Below are 19,689 nucleotides of genomic sequence, written 5' to 3'. Positions count from 1 at the left end.
TTCGCATTATTAAAAATAAATTGTAATTAAGTTAAGGAAGAAATTCTTTCCTTACACTAGAATTAAGGGATACTTATACACTTAGAAGCCTGTTGTTTTTAGGAGCTGAAAAAACCTCTAATTCTCTTATAGGTTGAAATTTACGGTGTGATTTTTTTATCGGGATCAATGGGTCTTTTAGATGTTTTTTTTGAAAAAAGTTCTTAGCTTTTTGATAAGTAATTTTGGATTAGAATAAAATTTTGATTTTTTTAATGTATTAATTGTTACAAAATTTTCATTTTTTATAAAGATCAGTGTTTTTTTTTTTTATATAGTAAAGGTTTTGAAAAAACAAAACGGCACGGCTTCCATTAAGGTGTGATTTTTTTTTTAAATTTAAAACTTTTTCTTGTTTTTGATTTTTTTAAAAAAATTGCTTATCTTTTAGATAATTAATTTTTTTTTTTTAAAAAAATTTTTTTTTTTTTTTTTTTTTTTTTTTTAAAAAATATTAAATTTTTTAAAATTTATGTGGCTTTTTTTTTTTAAAAATTTCAGTGTTTTTTTTTTTATTTATTGTTTTTAAAAAAAATAAAGGAACGTCATCCTTTTTTTGGTTATTTTTTTATAAATATAATTTGCCTTTTTAATGATTTTTTTGAAAAAAAAGTTATTATCTTTAGATAGGTAAATTTGGGTTAGAATAAAATGTTGATTCTTTTAATGTATTAATTGTTACAAAAGCTTCCTTTTTTATTACAGTGCGATTTTTTTTTTTATAACGATCAATGTTTTTGTTAGGGATGTTTTTTTTGAAAATATTTCCTGACCAGTCTGCGTTGAAGAATCTCTTACTGAAATTTAATCCGTTCAAATCCCTCACCCCCCCAGTTCCTCAAAAATAAAATTTGTGACCTTATAACCCTATTTAATAAATAAAATTTTTAGCTATCCTTTTTATTTAACGGACCTCATTATCTCATAAGAGGGATTGTCTGAGCCATTATCATTAACTTTTCCACTGCTTAATTTTCTATTTATGTATACATTTGATTGAAATCTTATAGTTTTACTTGACTGTCATATGCAATTCTTCTCCATATTGTTTAATAAGGAACGCAAATACTGCTTTTTAAGTTTGAATTTACAAATACAGTCACGGAAGCATGGACATAGGAGGAGAGGGTGGAGGGGGAGGAGCAGTGTATAAAAGGTCCTCCATCCCACAATCAAAACCTCTTATTTTTAAATAAATATGTCTAAAATAAAATAAATTATTTTACAAAAACCCAAAAGTAATTTTTTCTACAAGCTAATTTATTTTTTTTTTTTTAATGTTATAAGAGAATTTAAAAAAAAAACAAGATGGGACAAAAGAACGAAATTAAGAACATACATAAATAAACCCCACCAGAGCGTATGTTATCAAATTCGCTAGAAAATTTACACACGATCATTCATCAAGCACTCATCTTATAGCGACAGAACCCTCTGACTCCTGCGTTGGCTCCATGGCAAACCCCCCTCCAGTATTACACAGGATTTCAGATAGATAATACCAGTTATAATTTTTAAGCATATACATATTTTTTTTTCTACACCTACGTTCAAAAAATAATAAAAAATTTTAGCTTGGGAATATATTTTTAAAAAACTTAAAATATTTTTCTAATAAATTTAATTTTATGTAATCAAAAAAATTATTTATATTTTTTTACTTATTTTATTGAAATACTATAAAAAAAAAAAAAAAAAATATTAACTAAAACAAACTTTTAGATATATTTCAAATGCACTTTTAGAAAAAAAAAACTAAATATTTGAAAAAAAAAACGCAAAGCGAAAAAAAAATTTCCACTAAACATTTAAATCACGCTTTTATAATGTTATTTTCGTGCCTAATGCATTTAAATACATACGCTATACTTGATCAGATCTATAATAGCCATTAAATCCGTTATGAATTCTAAGTAGGGTCGCATGCAAAGCGGTCTTTAAATAGCCAGATGTTTATCTTCAATAAGCAATTTACACAGGGAAATCATTGAAACACTTAGGTGTTTTCAAGAAAAGAATTTGAGACTATTTGAACAGTGTTGTGAAATCCGATACCCCTCCAACTCGGAAAGGGTATCGATCCTCCTCCCTCGAAGGAAGCCCCCGGTTCCCAAGGGTTCTCCCTGGGAGGGGTTTGGGGGGGGGGGGAGGGCTCTAAAAAAAAAAAAGGGGGGGGGGGCAACCAACATTTTTAATTGTTGATATTGATGGAGAAAAAATTTCTTATCTCTTACCAGTATTTATTTAGCCAAGGTCGAAAAAATCCGTTGTCAAAAGACAGAGGAAAAAACGGATTATTGAGAAAGTGGCACCACCGAGCTCCGACATATGGAGTTCGTTTCCTTTAACTGAAGCAGAAGAGCATCTACTGGTAGAACATACTGCATCAGTAGAACACTGGTCAATTTTCATAGACATTTATAATTAAGAAGCTAAAATAATTTTCTTTGAATAATATTTTTAGTTTTTATTTTAAAAAAAAAAATTTTTAATAAAACAAATTATTTTTTATATCATTCTATTGTTCTAACTTACCCCTTCTAATCCTAATACATTGTCCCGACAAAAAAAATATTTTTTTTTTTAAAATTTTAATTTTACATTATTAAAGACATAAGGAAATGTAACTTTTTTTTTCTTCTTTTAATTGTTCAGGTGGTGGGACAATGACTATGAGAAATTGACAAAATTTTATTAACTATAAAAAAAAAAATAATGATTATTTTACATAAAAATAAAAAAACTTTTTTTTCTAAAGATTAAACATATAGCACCCCCAGCGGCAGCACCATTGAGTGATGATGCAAGTATATTTACAGAACCAATTCTGTCACCACCAGCAGAGTTCAGGGATGAACCTACACTGGTTCTAGAGAACATGGAGTGGCATGAGGGGTTCCTTAATGATGTTTTTGGGGAAATGGCCAGCCTGGAGGACTTAACTTGTGATATTGACATGGTTGAGGACCCAGAGTGGTCAGATAGTTTCCTGCGTGAATATTTAGATGATGATGCTACAAGTAAATCTGAACTGGGTCCTCATAATGAAGATCCATCAGAGGACAATACAGCCTGGATTGACCAATTGTCCCCAAACACCTTAGAATATGTACGAGGGGACCTCAAGTCACAACCCCCCACTATGACAGAACACACAGTATCATGACATGAAAATCGTAAGAAGTCACCGGAAGTTACTGTATGTATCTTTGCGTGTACTATCTAAGCCCTGTTAACACATATTGGGGAAATTTTCTCAGTAAATAGGGCAGCTTTGGCGAGTTTTTAAATGATACCAAAACAATTATCCATGCCTATATTGACAGTATTAGAGCACTTATTGAGATTCAGATCGAGAATTGGGGGGGTCAGGGGGAATTAAAGCATCGGTGAACCAAAAAGTTTTTTTACAAAAGGGGACATCTGGGGACATTTTTTATTTTCATTTTTCGACGGGGAACCAGACTTTTTACCCAGGTCTAAACGATTTTGAAGACAACTTTTTCAACTGGGTAAATAAACTAATGTCAACTTAGGATACATTGAGCGAGAGAGGGAGTGCGTCCACCATTTTATAAATTGAACGAATGGATCTGAATCTCAGTACATATAACAAAAACATTAGTGTAAGGGGAGCGGGTAATCTAAAACTAAAATGTCACTCGGATTTGTCGACTACAGGAGGAGTTCAGGGTTTTAGATTTGACACAGGACTGCAATGCTTTAAGTATGCATTTTTAGCAGCGGCCCATAGGACATTATAAAATGAGTCATCAATGAAAAATCTTGACAAACTTGCTCGCAACGGTGGAAAAAATTTCCCTAAAGTAAATTTTGAGTGTTTAGAGGGACAATATCCGGTGTCCTTTAAAGAAATAAGCAGAGTCGAGAAAGCAAATGAAAATCTTGGGGTGGGGGTGGTTGTTCTCCAGTATGACACTGAATTTGTAGATGGGGGGAAAAAAACAAATTAACAAGGAGTTTTGTACTCAGTGAGGAGACCGATGGTGGAAAATGTAAAAAATTGTGCATGGGTTATTTACGAACCTCCGAAAGATTTAAATTCTTATGGTCATTTTTCCCTGTTACAGCAATAAGTCGACTCCTCTCTCAAGGCAAGAACAAAGTAGAACGTTTCTATTGCCCCATGTGCCTCTCCTCATTTAGATCTGAGCGAACTTTTTCAGATCACATGGGACATTGCAAAATTCACGGAAATCAAAGAATAGAAATGCCGGCAGAAGTCAAAGACATTTTACAATTTAAAAATTTTCAAAATTCTCTTTTGCAATCTGATAAAATGTCTTTGGATTGTGAAACAAGACTGGTTGAGGTATCAGACCCATCAAGGCCAACTATAGTCAAGGAACACATACTAGTTGCATGTTCCTATGCACATGCCCGTCGCGATGCCAACAATAAAATGCACTTGGTCGAGTTTTTTTTTACTATGGACGAGGAGGGCAGTATGGACCAGTTATTGGTTTCCTTAATAAAAACTACAAACAGGGCAATTTCACGATTACGTCATACTAATTACACTATGACAATGTCGGATAAAGAGCAATTGGCGTTGGAAAAGTTGACAATTTGCTGGGTGTGTAGGGGTGCCCTTGCCCCAAAAGACGCTGTGCAGGACCACAATCACCTTATTGACCCCAATTCAACGGGAAAAAGTAACTTTCGTGGGTGGGATCACAATTCATGTAATTTAAAAATTAAACAACAACTTTTTCTACCGGTTTTTAGACATAACTCTCACTATGATCTGAAGTATGTGCAACCTGCATTGGCACATCTTCAAAGAAATGGAACAGTGGATGATGATGATGATGCAGGGGTGATAGACAGCTTTACGTACAAAATCATACCTAAATCATCGGAAAAGTTGCTTGTTTTGGAATTTATGTGGAAATTTGTTGAAGCCGGTGTTGAGTAAACGAATAAAATTCGCTTTTTAGATTCCTAGAGTTTTTTTCCCAAATCATTGAGCGAATTAATTCAGGTGCAGAAAAACGATGACGGCAGCAACGCTTTCCCCTTCTCAAGCAACAATTTCCAAATGATTTATATGATTTGTTAACGGTCAAGGGCATCTATCCTTATGACTTTTATTGTTCCATGTCGAGATTCGCCGAGGAGACTATTCCTTGTATTGAATCGTTTTACGACAGTCTTCACGATCGGAGTTGCACCCCCGAGGAATACAGTTTTGCTAAAAAAGTTTGGGCAGCGGGAGGGTGTAAAAATGGATTTGACTACTGCAACCTGTATTTGTCGAGTGACGTGTTAACTTTTTTAGACATTATGCGTAAAAATACGGATAAAATCTATGAGGAGTTTAATCTTGATTTGGGGTATTATTTTTCTTCGCCTCATCTAGTGATGGACCTCATCCTGAAAATTAGTGGGGAAAAACTTGGGCTAATCACTGACATTGATCAGCACCTGTTCATCGAGAGGTAAATGAGGGGGGTTTTGTTTTTCACGGAGACCGTATCTTGGAAACTGATCCAACGGGGGAGAAGACGGGGACAAAATCAAATGCAGTTTTCCTCGATATGAAGTCTCTCTACCCCTCGGCCATGTCCCATTATGCACTACCTTGCGGCGACTATAAATGGCTCAGTGACCCTCAAGCTCCCCATTTCCCCAACATTGGCGACGACAGTGTTGAGGAGACTGGACCGGTGGGATGGTTTTTTGTAATTGATGGAGAGATACCAGTCGAACTTCACGATTCAGTAAAGGATTTTGTTTTCCCGTGTATCAATAAAGCTGTGAATAAGGACTCTTTGAGTCCTCGCAATATGCGTTTAGTCGAGGTGGACTGATTGCATTGGACACCTTCAAAACAAAAAATTATTTCTGACCTTCTGCCTAAAAAAAACATAGTTGTACATCATGTAGCGTTAAAATGGATGTGCAACAACGTTTTCAACGTCACAAAGGTTCACCGAGCACTCGAATTTATTAAAAAACATTATTTTAAAAATTTTGCTGACACTTTTGTCAGAAAACGTTCTGCAGCAAAGACGAAAACCGAAAAAGAAATTTATAAACTCATTTTGAATTCGGTTTTCGGCAAAATGTGTGAGAGTGTTCGTAATAGGAATCATTGCGACGTTGTGACCGATCCAGAACAATGTGCTCGAATTATTGCCGACCCCAATTACACTTCCTTTACAATCATTGGCCCGGACATGGTACTTTTGAATAGGAAAAAAAGACGCATTGTCCTGAATAAAAATATTGCTGCAGGCAGTGCTATCTTGGAGATCTCAAAAAAGCTCTTGTTGGAATTCTACTACAATGTGACTAGGGTACAGTGGCCGGAAAAGGGGCAAGTAGAGGTCTGCTACGGTGACACGGATTCTCTACTGCTCAAAGTAAAAACATCAAATCTAATTGATGATTTGGCGCAAGGTGAAATTATCTGCTCACGGATGGACTACCCCAATTGGAATGTTGGTCTTTGCCCTGAGCTAGTAAAACGTCGGGCACCCAATCAGCTTTTTTTTTTTAAATCTGAAACGGGTAGCGACCTGATTTCTCATGGTATGTTTGTAGGTCCGAAGGTGTACTTTATACAGATACACGACGAAGAAATCAAGAAACGGTGCACAGGAGTACCCACGCACTATGTGGACAAGAATTTCGATACGGACAGTTATAGGAATTGTATTGCTGAAAATACAATTCCACGAGTCAAATTGTTGGCAATTCGTTCGTTGAAGTACAAGAACTATACTGTAAATGTAGAAAAAATAGCCATGAGTACCATTTCCGAAAATTTATATTTTTGTCAAGATGGTGTGACCACCCGCCCCCTTGGACACTATTTAACTTCAGACCGGATCGAATGTACTGCCCACCGTGAAAGTCTCGGTTTAAATAAAGTCCTGTAACTAATTTCCTAAAAAAAAAAAACCTTTGGGGGGGGGGGGGGGGCCTCGCGGCCTTTGGGGGGGGGGGGCCTCGCGGCCCGGGGGGGGGGGGCGGCCGCCGCCAGCGCGGGAGGCGCACCGACACCAAAGTTATCTCTCTTTTTTTTTGGACTTAGAGCAGATTTTTTTTTTTTTTTTTTTTAATTTGTCATATAAAATTTTAAATTTTTTTATCTTTAAAAAAAAAAAAAAAAAAAAAATGTTTTTCTCTCTCTCTCTGTACATTCAATGTAAATGTTGTTGTTGTTGTATTTTTATTATAAATAAATTAAAAATAAAATTTATTTTTTCAATTGCTCTCTCTCTAATTTAATGTTTTTTTTTTTTTTTCAATGTAAACAAATTTTTTTTTTTTTATCTTGTTTGGTAACGATTTTAATGTTGTTGTTGTTGTTGTTGTTGTTGTTGTATTTTTTTTATTATGAATAAATTTAAAAAAAAAAGTTTTTTTTTTAAATTTATTGTTACTTTTTTTATCTTCATATAATAAAATAAAAAAATATTATTATTTGTCTTTGTATTTGTCTTCTTGAATAACAGAGTATTAGGGAAAAAAAAAAATTATTTATTCATTATACAAATAGAGTCTTAAGGTAGGTGTTCTCAAGGTGAAATGCGGTAATTACAATGTATCAATATAAAAAACCGTTCAGATCGTTTATGTGTGGGCCATCAATGTCGGGCAAAACAACACTCTTAACTAAAATAATTAAAAATTATGATAAAATTTTTGCAGAAAAGCCGAAAAAAATCTACTATTGCTATATTATTTGTCAGGAGTCTTACAATAAAATAAAAGAAATTGCTGCCACCACCACCACCACCACCATGGGATCGATGATTCAGATACAGTTCATACAGGGACTTGATGTTTTCAACATTATTGAACCAAACTCTTGGCTGATCATTGACGATCTGGCTGAATCTATTGAACAATGGTCTCAGCACATGTTGCAATTGTTTACGGTTCACTCTCATCATGAACATATTTCCGTTACTCTGGTTCTACACAATCTTTTTCATCAGAGCAAATGTATGTGAACACTTGCTTTGAACTGCACCTACTATATCATCTACAGAGTTGTTCGTGATTCTAGCTCGCTAATAACCCTCAATAAACAAATCTATCCAGGAGCCCCTAAATTTCTGCTCTCAGCATACAATCAGGCAACTAATAAACCCCACGGTTATATCCTGTTGGATCTTAACCAAAATACACCCGAGGATCTGTGTGTACTCACAAATATTTTTGACAATGAAATTACAGTATATCTCCCCGTGAACACTAAAAAGACCTATTAGTCGCTATCATGACACTGAAGAAACTACATGAAAATAGGCACTTGTTTTCAGTTCTAAGCACTTCAAAACCTCCGCTTAGAAAAGCAATACTCAAACATGGTATTGACAATGATTTCATTAATCTAATATCTGAACTTTGTTTAAATTTGACCGAGGGTAATGTTCAACTGCCAGAAGTAGCTAAGCAACAGGCAAAGCAACAACGTTCCATTGTACGTACATTGGCCTCTAAAAAGAAATGAAAGAATTTTAAAAGGAAACGACTTCTCCTGACAGGCGGTAGCTTTTTCACACTTATACTGCCAATAATTGCAGGACTTGTAAACAGTTTTCTCTAGTGAGAATGGCAAAACCCTATAAATTGACTCAAATAGAAGTCGCTCTCTCACCCGTCGAAAACTTTGAGGATAATCTGAGTAAATTCCTCGACAATGAAACTATTTATGATGATAAAAAACTGATTTTACTTCAAGATGCTCTTCGCGGAGTGGACAAACACTATCGATCAAAACCCACTGCTGCTGACCCTAAAAAAGAATCATCTCCTCAAGAGTCTCCTGCTGCTGCTGCTGCTGCTGCTGGAACACACTGAAAGATGGAGTAATTGTATTAATTTTTTTTGAAATTTGGAATTCTGAGGCCCCACTAATATCGTGAACAAATTAAACGACTCCTAATCTATCTCTTGGAAAGTGATCAAATTCAAGTTGAGAGCAATGGGTAAAGGATTATAATTCAGAGCAAGAGCTATAATCTACTTGATTTAATGTATGACTTTGTTACAAATCTTAAAGGACTATTATCATTTGACACTCGTATATACAACTTTCTAAATACATTAAACTTCCACAAAAGTCTTATTGGCAATAGACAAATTCTAAAAAAATTAAATGAACGTGCATCATCATAAGCATCATCAACATTAAAAGATGAACTTGAAGCAGAAGAAGAAGATTTTAAATCAATTTTGTAAAATACTAGAACACCACTGATAGCTAGACAAAAGCGAAGACGTATCAAGTCAACGTCTCCGCCACCAGCAGCAGCAGCCCGTATACAAAAGGGTAGCGGACGTTACACAACGTGTTTACGTTCAAAATGGCTGAAGTTCTGAAAGGTGTTTATGAAAATATTGGAGAGGCGGGGAGTTTAAGTTCCCCCACAACTCTTTCCAAAGTCACGGGTGTTCGCACTAAAAGAGTACAAGACTAACTACAAAATGAACCAAGTTACACTCTGAATAGAAATCATAGACTTCGTGCCAATCAATATCGACAAACTAAAGCCTTTTACCCATTGTATATAATGCAAGCAGATCTCCTGACTCTAGACGAGCTTCAAAGACGTCACAATACACCGTACAAGTACATTCTACTTGCAATCAGTGTTTTTAGTTGCTATGCATATGCAATTCTATTGCGATCAAAGAGAGATGTTGAAGTTCCTCAGGCCATTGAAAGTATTCTCTAACAGGATTCATATAAAAAAAAATTCAAACGGATCGTAGTAGTGAATTTGTTGATTCCCATGTTGCAAAAGTACTAGACAAATATAGTACGTTGCTTTATCACAGTCACAGTCCTATAAAGGCTGTATTTGCTGAACGATTTATAAGAATTATTCAACTTTTAATTTCAAGATATTGTACTTTGAAAAATACATCGGCTTTTATTCATGATCTAGAGAAAATCATGTTGATTTATAATCAACGACCTCCTCGATCATTGTCCAACTCTACACCACCTGATGTTCATCATTCTGATAATAATACAATTGACACCTTTCTTAAACAATATTCCAATGAATCAAAGGCCAAGAACACGAAGAAAAATAATGTCAATGTTGGTGATACTGTTCGAATTAATAGAACAACTAATGTTTTTGAAAAAGGGGAATTACTTGTGATCCTCTAAACTTTTTTAATTTGCGAAACTATCAGACATTACACCCAACAGAGATTGTATGTGCCATATCAAGGATGAAGATATTCTAGTTAGCTCTTAGGACTATAAACTACAAAAAGTAAAAATTTACAGTGAAATATACCAAATTGAAAAGATATTAAAGGCACGTACTCACGGGGGTAAGAAACAGTTATTTGTTCGGTGGCTAGGATACAACTCTGGTTTTGATTCTTGGATCGGTGTTGAAGATATTGACAATGCCCAATGATTTCTATGTAACTTTCATGTCCAACGTTTCCGATCCTCTCTACAATGACTTGAATAGGACAAGTGATTTTTGGACAAAACTCTCCCCCGCCATCAAATTTGACGGTGCATATGAAGTGGCCCTTGTCGACTGTATCCTCAAAAATACCTATGACATCCTGAGAAAGGATCGCGTGTATGATATAAAAGTTATACCATTCGATTGGACTATGAATGGGTTGGGCTATGCCGACTATGAATGGGTTGAAGCACTTAAATCTAGTGACTATCCACATGTCGGATTGAAATATATTGAATATGATAACATGGGTGATTTGTATCGTACAATCAATAGAAAAATCTCATATCGTCGGAATGGTACATTCCATTTTTATTATTCATTGGAACATGATAGGATTTACATTAGCTCACCTGTTGACACTGAAACAATTATTCTCAATGACAATTTGAGAGATTTTATTGGCTTTAAACAGAATATGATCCATGGGAAAAATGCTGGCGCCGTTTACGGGATGGATCAAGTTATTTTTGGTGATTATCCACCTGGTTTTGCCTCGGACTCTTGCATATTTCTCTACGAATCCTTTGTGGAAACGTCGAGAGTAGGTAATTCAAATGTCCCCCTCCTACGTGTTCTTGAACGAAAAACAACTCATGAACTTGTTCATCACGTTAATATAAAGCATCTTCAGTATGTTCCCGTAAACACTTCATATTTGTAACTCTGCCATTTAAAATTAATAAGTGAATTGGGTGATCCTCTAGCAATAACAAATGGCTTAGCAGTGATTACATGTCATTTTCGACCTATTGTCAACGACGGCACAATCACCTAAAAAAATGAACAATAGAAGAATTCCATTTGTCTGTCCCGATATCGAGTGTTATCTCGGTGCTTTGAGTCCACGTCAAATAGGCAATGGATTGGACTACTACAAGGGGCGTACTACAATGTCTGGCTATGGTCTTGGTAGCTGGTTTGCTAAGCTATTTCGTTCTGCACTACCCCTTGCCAGAAAATATCTTGTACCTGCTGCATCAAATTTTGCTGCTTCCACACTACAGGACTGGGGGTCGGGCAAGAATTTCAAGGAGAGTGTCAAAGAAAATATTAGATCTTCATCAAGAGCCGTTGTTGAACAATTAAAATCTCGACAAAATGGGGAGGGATTGAAAAGGATGGGTTCGCGTCATTCACTCATCAGTCTCCAGCCAGGCAGGAAGCAAAGGACATCAACAAGGACTTTGAGAAATAAAACAACAAAGACCAATCAGCAACAGAAGAAGAAGAAGAAGAAAAAGAAGAAGATGGTTAGATCAAAGAAGGATTTCTTCTTCTCTTAAGATGACTTATCTCCCTCACAAGGAATCATATCCATCAATCAGTTCCTCATTGAATCTATTCAATGCTGAAAATGTTGATGTCAGTGTCAAGTATGGCTACTATGAACAATTTCATCCTCAACAACCCCTCTCGGAAAATATACACTTTCAAATATTTTCCAATGAAGATTATTTCATTGATTTGTCATCAACATTTATTGATTTAAATGTTGTGGTGAAGAAAAAGTCAGATAATACAACTCCACATGCCGGCGATGGTCTCTCCTATGAAAACTGTATTCTAAACAACCTATTCAAACAAATTAATGTATTTATTAATGGTACATTGGTGAGCACCAGCAATAATTTATCCAACTATGCAAGCTACATACAATTTATGATGATGACACCGAAGGTGTACAAGGAGATGAGAGGACAATCATCGGTCTATGAATATCGAGCAGGTGTTGATACTGACGGTGAGTTGACTACAGCAGTGACCCAGGAGTATCATCTAGTTGGAAAATTAAATCATGAGATATTCAATATATCCCTATGGTTACCTCCCAATGTTAAGATCGACATAAAGTTACAGATGGCCCCGTCGAATTTCATTTTGAGAAATACACTTCCTGCAGCACCTGATGCACATGTTCTTATCACATCGGCACTTCTCCACGTCCGACAAAAACAAGTTATGAGCTCGGTTGCATTGGCAGTGGAAAAGCTAAGAGCCAATGGCAACAACATTAAACTTCTTGTCCCCCATACAATCACCACTCAACGTCACATTGCCACCGGTTCTCGTAGCTATAGCGATTCATCGTTTATCAATGGAGAAATCCCTTCAAAATTGGCTTTGGCCTTTGTGAAGAGTGGCAGCGCCGTTGGATCCTGGACTGAATCCCCCCAAGATTTTAATTTTTTCGGTCTATCTAGTCTTGTGTGTAAAGTGAATGTTATTCCACTGTACACTATATAATTTGACAAAAAATCATATAGAACTATGTACGAGTTTACTATGCAAACCCTAGATCATGACTCTCAACTATTTGAAAATGGAATAACAGAATCAATGTTTTCAAAAAATCATGGGGTTATTGTTTTGGACTTGTCAGGCACACAGGATATGAGCATAGTACGAACTGGGAATGTACGTTTAGAGTGTACATTTGCCGATGCTCTGACTGAGAGTATCACGCTAATATCACTGAGTCAATTTGAAACCTATTGTGAAATCACACCCGACGGCAGTGTTCTACTAGACCTTGCACCATGAACACAAATCAAATAATCAATGTATTTAGTATGGACCCATACATGTCCCAATACATGTCCTATTGCATACCCTCGGACCTCATTGAAAAAATTCCAAGTGTTAACAATACCCTAATCATTGTTAATAGCAGTCAATCGACTTTGAAGACTGGCCATTGGCTATGCATCTTTCAAACAGCGAAGAATATTGAATTTTTTGATCCTCTTGGCCTATCGTATAAATTCTACGTTCCATACATCAACAACTTTATTGAAAGCAGTGGGAAAACCATTATTCAAAATCAACGAAGAGTACAGGATTTAACAACTAAGACATGTGGCTTTCATGCACTACTCTTTTTCATGTTCAGATGTCGTGGCTACACCTACAAGCAGTTTCTCAACATCTACGTTGACTTACCTCAATTGAACGACTTTCTAGTGTAGAATATACTTACAAGTGTATTTAATATTGATTTTAGTGCCCTAAGAATAAAATGTTCTAAAGATGTATGTGAAATTGTTTATTAATAAAAAAAAAATTATATACATGATAAAACGACTTTTCTACTCTTTTAGATTTCATCCACTACTAGGTATTTGTCAACAACAACTAGTGCAGGTAGATTATTTGAATTCACAGTGTAATGATTCTGATGTACTGCAATGTCGGGGTCACATTTTCTACAGTAGAGTGTGACTTCACTCTTGTCATATCTCTTTGTATAGTCAATGATACTATTCGCATTCATTATATAGAATTCACGTGTTTCAATTTGTGTATTTGAAGCAATTTCACAAACAGTGTCCTCAAGTGTCGAATCACATTCCGTCACAGCCAAATAAAAATCAGTGGGCTTATAATCATAACACACAGTGTCTTCACAACGATGACGTAGAAACCATATCCTCCTGTTGTTCCAGGAGTTGACTCGTTGACCTAGCTCCTCCTGTCAGAACAGTCTAAAACCATGACGATACCAATCTCGTAGCACTACACTAAAATCGCGGTCAGGATTCTTTCCAATCATACCGGGATATGTATTCTCCCACTGATTGCATTTATCATAATGACAATTGGAGCATAGGTGACCTCTAGGATGAGAGTCACACACCTCTTCAAGACAGGAATTACAACCTTTAAGTTGTACAGCAGATCCTCTATGCAATTTACCTGGATCGCATAATCGTCACATCTTATCAAATTCATGAATTAGTCTGCAAGTCTCACATGATAAACAACGTCCTAGTGTATACATATATAACGGACAGTTATTAAACATTTTGCTATTCTTTGGAGCTGACACTACCGAACTGAACCTGAGATCTAAAAATCAAAAAATTGTTCGAGAGAGAGAGAGAGAGAGGAGTATATCATCATAGAGAACAAACTATCTTATGAAAAAAAAAGACATAAATATCTAAAAACTAATGTTTAAAATCATATCCACAAAATCATTTTGCTGTGTCGTGATCAATATATCAATAAATTGTGTAAATGCATTTGGACCACGATGTAGAAGCTTCATACAATAGTCTAATGATGGAGAATCAGTTTTCATTATTTCGACAAGCATTCTTCGAGAAAATATCTTCCTTTGAATAGACAACTCTAGAAAATCATCATCTAGAATCAAACGTTTTTCCATAAGAACTAGATTCCTCATGACTCGCTCTTTCTTAAATCTATCCATTTTTTTAGTCCTAACTCTCTCACAACCAACTTCAAACTAAACGGAATCTCTTTTTTGTACACTAAGAAATATATGCTAGTCTACTATAGAAAGAAAGAAAAAATACCACTAATTTAGAAAACATTTTTATTGATCATAATTACAAAAATAATAATCACTGATACATTTTGTTCTCATCAATATATTTCGACAGGACATTTAATGCTGACTGAAGTGTATTTATATGAAGAGTATTCATTTTTCCAGCAAAACATAACTGTTCCTCCTGCTTAAACTTGCTTAATGATATCACATATCTCGCATACATAATGTCACATTCAAGACATAGACTACAACCAGCAGTTATTTCCACAGCTACATTAGGTACTCGTATATCGCTGCGAACCCCGTAATGATTTCTGTTCGTTTTAAGTTTTGATGTTGATCCTTACTTTCAGTTGAAAAACCTGCTTTTTTTACTTAATGTAAAAAAAACATTAAGTTTGTTTAAATAATGCTGAGAAATTTGGTGCCCCCTTCATAGCGATTTCTCTTCCCCCATGAAAACTTCCTCCATGGAAAGATCCTCCCACGTAACCCCCGACACACCCACCCCCCAACTACCAGAAATAATCCACCCTGAAAACGTCTGTATACTTCCCAATAACCAATACCATATGTAAACATTGGGCAAAGCTCATAACTTGCAGCCCTTCCCCCGGGGACTGTGGAGGATTAAATAATCCTTAAAGACATAGTTACTATATTTTCGACCATGCTGAACAAAATGGCTATCTCGGGTGACATTGGGAAAAATGATTATAGGAGGGGGCCTAGTTGCCCTCCATTTTGTGCCACTTAAAAAGGGACTAGAACTTTTAATTTCCGTTTAAATGAGCCCTCTTGCTATATTTTAGATTATATGGGTCAATACGATCACCCTTGGGGAAAATAAACAAAAAAACAAATAACACGCATCCGTAATCTTTCTCATTGCAAAAAATAAAAATTCCTCATTTTTGCAGATAGGAGCTTGAAACCCCAACAATAGAGTTTTCTGATACGCTCAATCCAATGGTGTAATTTTTATTAAGGTTCTATGACTTTTAAGGGGCCTTTCCTCCTTTTTTCGAAAAAAGGGCAAATTTTCTCAGGTGCGTTACTTGTAATGGTTAAGACTAAACTGATGAAACTTATATATTTAAAATCAGCATAAAAATCTGATTCTTTTGATATATCTATTGATATCAAAATTCCGTTTTTAGAGTTTCGGTTACTATTGAGCCGGGTCGCTCCTTACTTACAGTTTGTTACCCTAACTGTTTGAAAAACAAATTTTGAAGCTGTCAGAGGTGTCAGAGAAGACAAATAAGGCCCGTTCTTTTGCAGTAAGATCTTACGTCCAAGATCTCACATCTTTCTGCAAAGATTTCCGTTCTTTTAAGTTATATTTGTTCTAAGATCTTACAGCTCACTGATGATGGCAAAAAATGTGAAAGACGCCATATTTCTGCCATATAGAACAATGATGAGAGAACTTTGATGATATACTCATCACTGTTCTTAGACCGCTGATCAGAGCAGAATGATGATAGACATTTGCAAAAGAACGCTTAAGATGTAAGATCTTAGTGCTAAGATTTCACTTTCAAGCGTTCTTTGTCCAAAGATTAATTTAAAAAACTTTTTCCACAAAATAAGTTTTTCAAAGAAAAGTAAAGAACTCCATTAAACCAAAAATGAGCAAAAATAGAATAAAATAATCTACCTAGCGTGAAACTACCACAAATCAGCATCGATAAATAAATGAAACCCAAAACGAACAGAAATTACAACACATAACCGAGTCAAACTCAGAACGAGCAGAAATTAACATGAGTAGGGCTCAAAATCCCTATGCCTTCCCAAGGCCAGAACATAATCTGCACTTCACTGAAAAAAATATAAATGTTTTTACTTTTATAACTTTAATAAATCAAATAACATTAACATTTTGATTAATAAATATCAGTATATGTATATTAAACTGGCAATACACAGTTGAATATTGTTATGATTCATTTGTATGATGATTATTTTATGATGTGATTTTTATGATGTAAAATCTTAGCACAAAGATCAGTAAAAGAACGGCCCTATAGTAATAAAGAAACTATCATTTTGCGAGAAGCCTAAATCTACAACATGCAACGATATGACAAAATGCATGCATCATTGGATTCATAATAGTTTCAGAACTATCCATTCAACGAGCCAATATTATGAAATTATTTAGTTTTCCTTAACTTGCTCGGATCTTAACTTTCTTTAAAAAATGGAATATTATAGTGTTTTCCCAGTTTCTGAAACCTTCGTAAGCGTATTTTTTAATCTAAAAAGGATTTCAAAACTATAATTTTTACGTGACTTTTCCAAGAAGGAACTGATTGCTGCCCTGGTTTTAGCTTTTCATTACCATTCCAGTATAAAAGTATCCTAATAAAGAATCGTTGAGATTCAAATTTTAAAGATTTACCCCAAAAATAGGGAATTTACTGCTGATAAAATATTTTGAATCAAAAATCTTTTATTCTTTTTATTGACTCAAAATTTTATTCAGAAGAACCAATCAGGTTTTTCGTTTTTACCGACGACAGTAATCGCTCTTTTTCTCTTTGGGGTAAGTTTCGTTCTAACAATTCTAGCAGAAGTCATTCTGGGAACTTCCTTAAGAGTTGAATTATTATGCACTTATGTAAATTCTGATGTGTTCTGCTAGTGAATTGCAGTGACAATGATAACAATTTAATTATACAATATAAATGTTACAAAGTAAAAGTGGCTCACTTGAAATGTTAGGCATATCGTGAGTAAAAAAAAGAAGAAAAAATAGTGCTCTTACAAATAAGCTTGACAAATAAAGAGGGGAGGGGAGAAAAATACTGGATAAAGTCTGGGAAGGATATTTTCCAGTGGGTTTTCAAAATTCAGTGGCAAACCTCTGAACTGAATAAAAAATTTCTTTGTAAACTCAGGATAATTTGTGTAACTGTTAGCTATTTCAACTGGATTTTAGGTTCTATCTTTATTCCCCCAACGATTATTCTTTTAAATATTTGCATTATTCAAGATTTTTACACAAGATTGGAAAAGATCTGTCAAATGGTGCATATGTGTACTGTACATTGTATCAAAGTTTTGTATCTATAAAACCTAAAATCTCTATAATTTACCTAAAACAAAGTTACTGCAAAAAATTTGAAATTAAAAAATATTATGTATAAGGAAATTAGCATGAATTCCTCTCCCTCAGAAAGAAATAGAAATAAAAGGAAAGAAAAATTAAAAGTGAAAAAGGGAAAGAGTAAAAAAAACATAAAAGGGGTGGGCTGCTTACAAATAAGCTTGATAAGAGAAAATAGGGGCAGGTAAAGACACTACTGAAAAGAATTTGAGGAGGACGCTCGAGCAAAAAGACCAAGAAAGAAAAATGAAGAGAGCAAGAAGAAAAATATGTTGCCACTGTCAGCAAAGAAAAAAATAAATAATTGAAGCCACATGTCATCAGACTTCATACTAAAACATAACACAAAAAAACAAATAAAAAATGGATAAGAAAACATATAAGAAATTATATTGTTAACACTTTTGTATTTAAAAAATCAAATATTAAAAACTGGAAGTATCAGTTACAGACAACATAAAAAAGAAAGTTAAACATATTTATATTCTTAATATATAGGAAGGAAAAAAAAGTACTAAGAAATCACTGACCTTTGAGAATATGCAGACGGACAGTTGCTTTGTCGCTATTTGCTGGTTGACAGGTATAGTTCCCAGAATCGGACATCACAGCTTGTCTGATTGAAAGAGAGCTTACAGTAATATCGTTTTCTAATAAAGACATTCTTCTTTCTTGGCGGTCGTTATTGAAGTGGATCACCTGGAAGCAGAAAATGAAGGTAAAACGTGACTTGAGAAATAAATCGGTTATACTTTAGAGAAAAAATTTCTTTGATCAATTCGGGGAGAAATATTGCTGCCATAAGAGTAAGCCTAATATATCTAATGACAGCAGTGAACGGACTTAAAACAACAAAACTACGTATACTGAATCTTTTGGTGCTTTATGTCTGGTTTTCGTTACAACAAACGCAAAAAAGTAAAAAGAAGATAAAGTGGATGGTATACGCGCATCAGACGTTTTTTTTTTCAGTATTGCCCGAAATTTTGACAATTTCACTTATCAAACAGTTCGTGGTAACGAACTGTAAGTAAGGAGCGACCCGGCTCAATGGTAACCGAAACTCTGAAAAACGGAATTTTGATATCAATAGATACATCAAATGAATTAGATTTTAATTGTGATTTCAAATATATAAGTTTCATCAAGTTTAATCTTACCTATCAAAAGTTACGCACCTGAGAAAATTTGGCTGATTTTCGAAAAAAGGAGGAAAGACCCCCTAAATGTTATTGAACATTAATGAAAATCGCACCATCATATTCAGCGTATTAGAGAACCCTACTATAGAGGTTTCAAGCTCCTATCTACAAAAATGTGGACTTTTTCATTTTTTGCCAGAAGAAAGATGACGGATGCGTGTTTATTTGTTTTTTGTTTTTTTTTCCAGGGGTGATCGTATCGACCCAGTGGTCCTAGAATATCGTGGGAGGGCTTATTGGAACGGAAATTAAAAGTTCTAGTGCGCTTTTTAAGTGACCAAAAAAATGGAGGGCAACTAAGCCCCCTCCCACGCTCATTTTTTTCCTAAAATCACCGGATCAAAATTTTGAGATAGCCATTTTGTTCAACATGGTCGAAAATATAATAACTATGTATTTTAGGATGACTTAATCCCTCGAAGCCCCCAGGGGGAGGGCTGAAAGTTATGTACTTTACCCAATGTTAACATATAGTATTGGTTATTGGGAAGTATACAGACGTTTTCAGGGGGAATTTTTTATTGTAGTGGGGGGGGGGTGGTTCGGGGGTTA

The 19,689-nt window shown here is 34.9% G+C and overlaps 1 protein-coding gene across 2 annotated transcripts in view; it reads right to left on the bottom strand.

Annotated features, from left to right (window-relative positions):
- The window catches only part of LOC148951983 (uncharacterized), a 583,729-nt gene that overhangs the window by 69,288 nt on the left and 494,752 nt on the right, over positions 1 to 19,689 (bottom strand). For both annotated transcript variants that reach the window (XM_089089456.1, XM_089089457.1), the window contains exon 11: positions 18,466 to 18,634. In XM_089089456.1, coding sequence (XP_088945582.1) covers positions 18,466 to 18,634 — 169 coding nt within the window. The remainder of the gene's footprint in view (positions 1 to 18,465; positions 18,635 to 19,689) is intronic.

This window comes from Artemia sp. Qi Xiang Cuo, chromosome 5 (assembly GCF_049724085.1).
Source record: "Artemia sp. Qi Xiang Cuo chromosome 5, ASM4972408v1, whole genome shotgun sequence".
NCBI classification, from domain to species: Eukaryota; Metazoa; Arthropoda; class Branchiopoda; order Anostraca; family Artemiidae; genus Artemia; species Artemia sp. Qi Xiang Cuo.
Note: the sequence above shows the minus strand (reverse complement) of the source record. Positions and strands in the feature narration are given on the sequence as shown.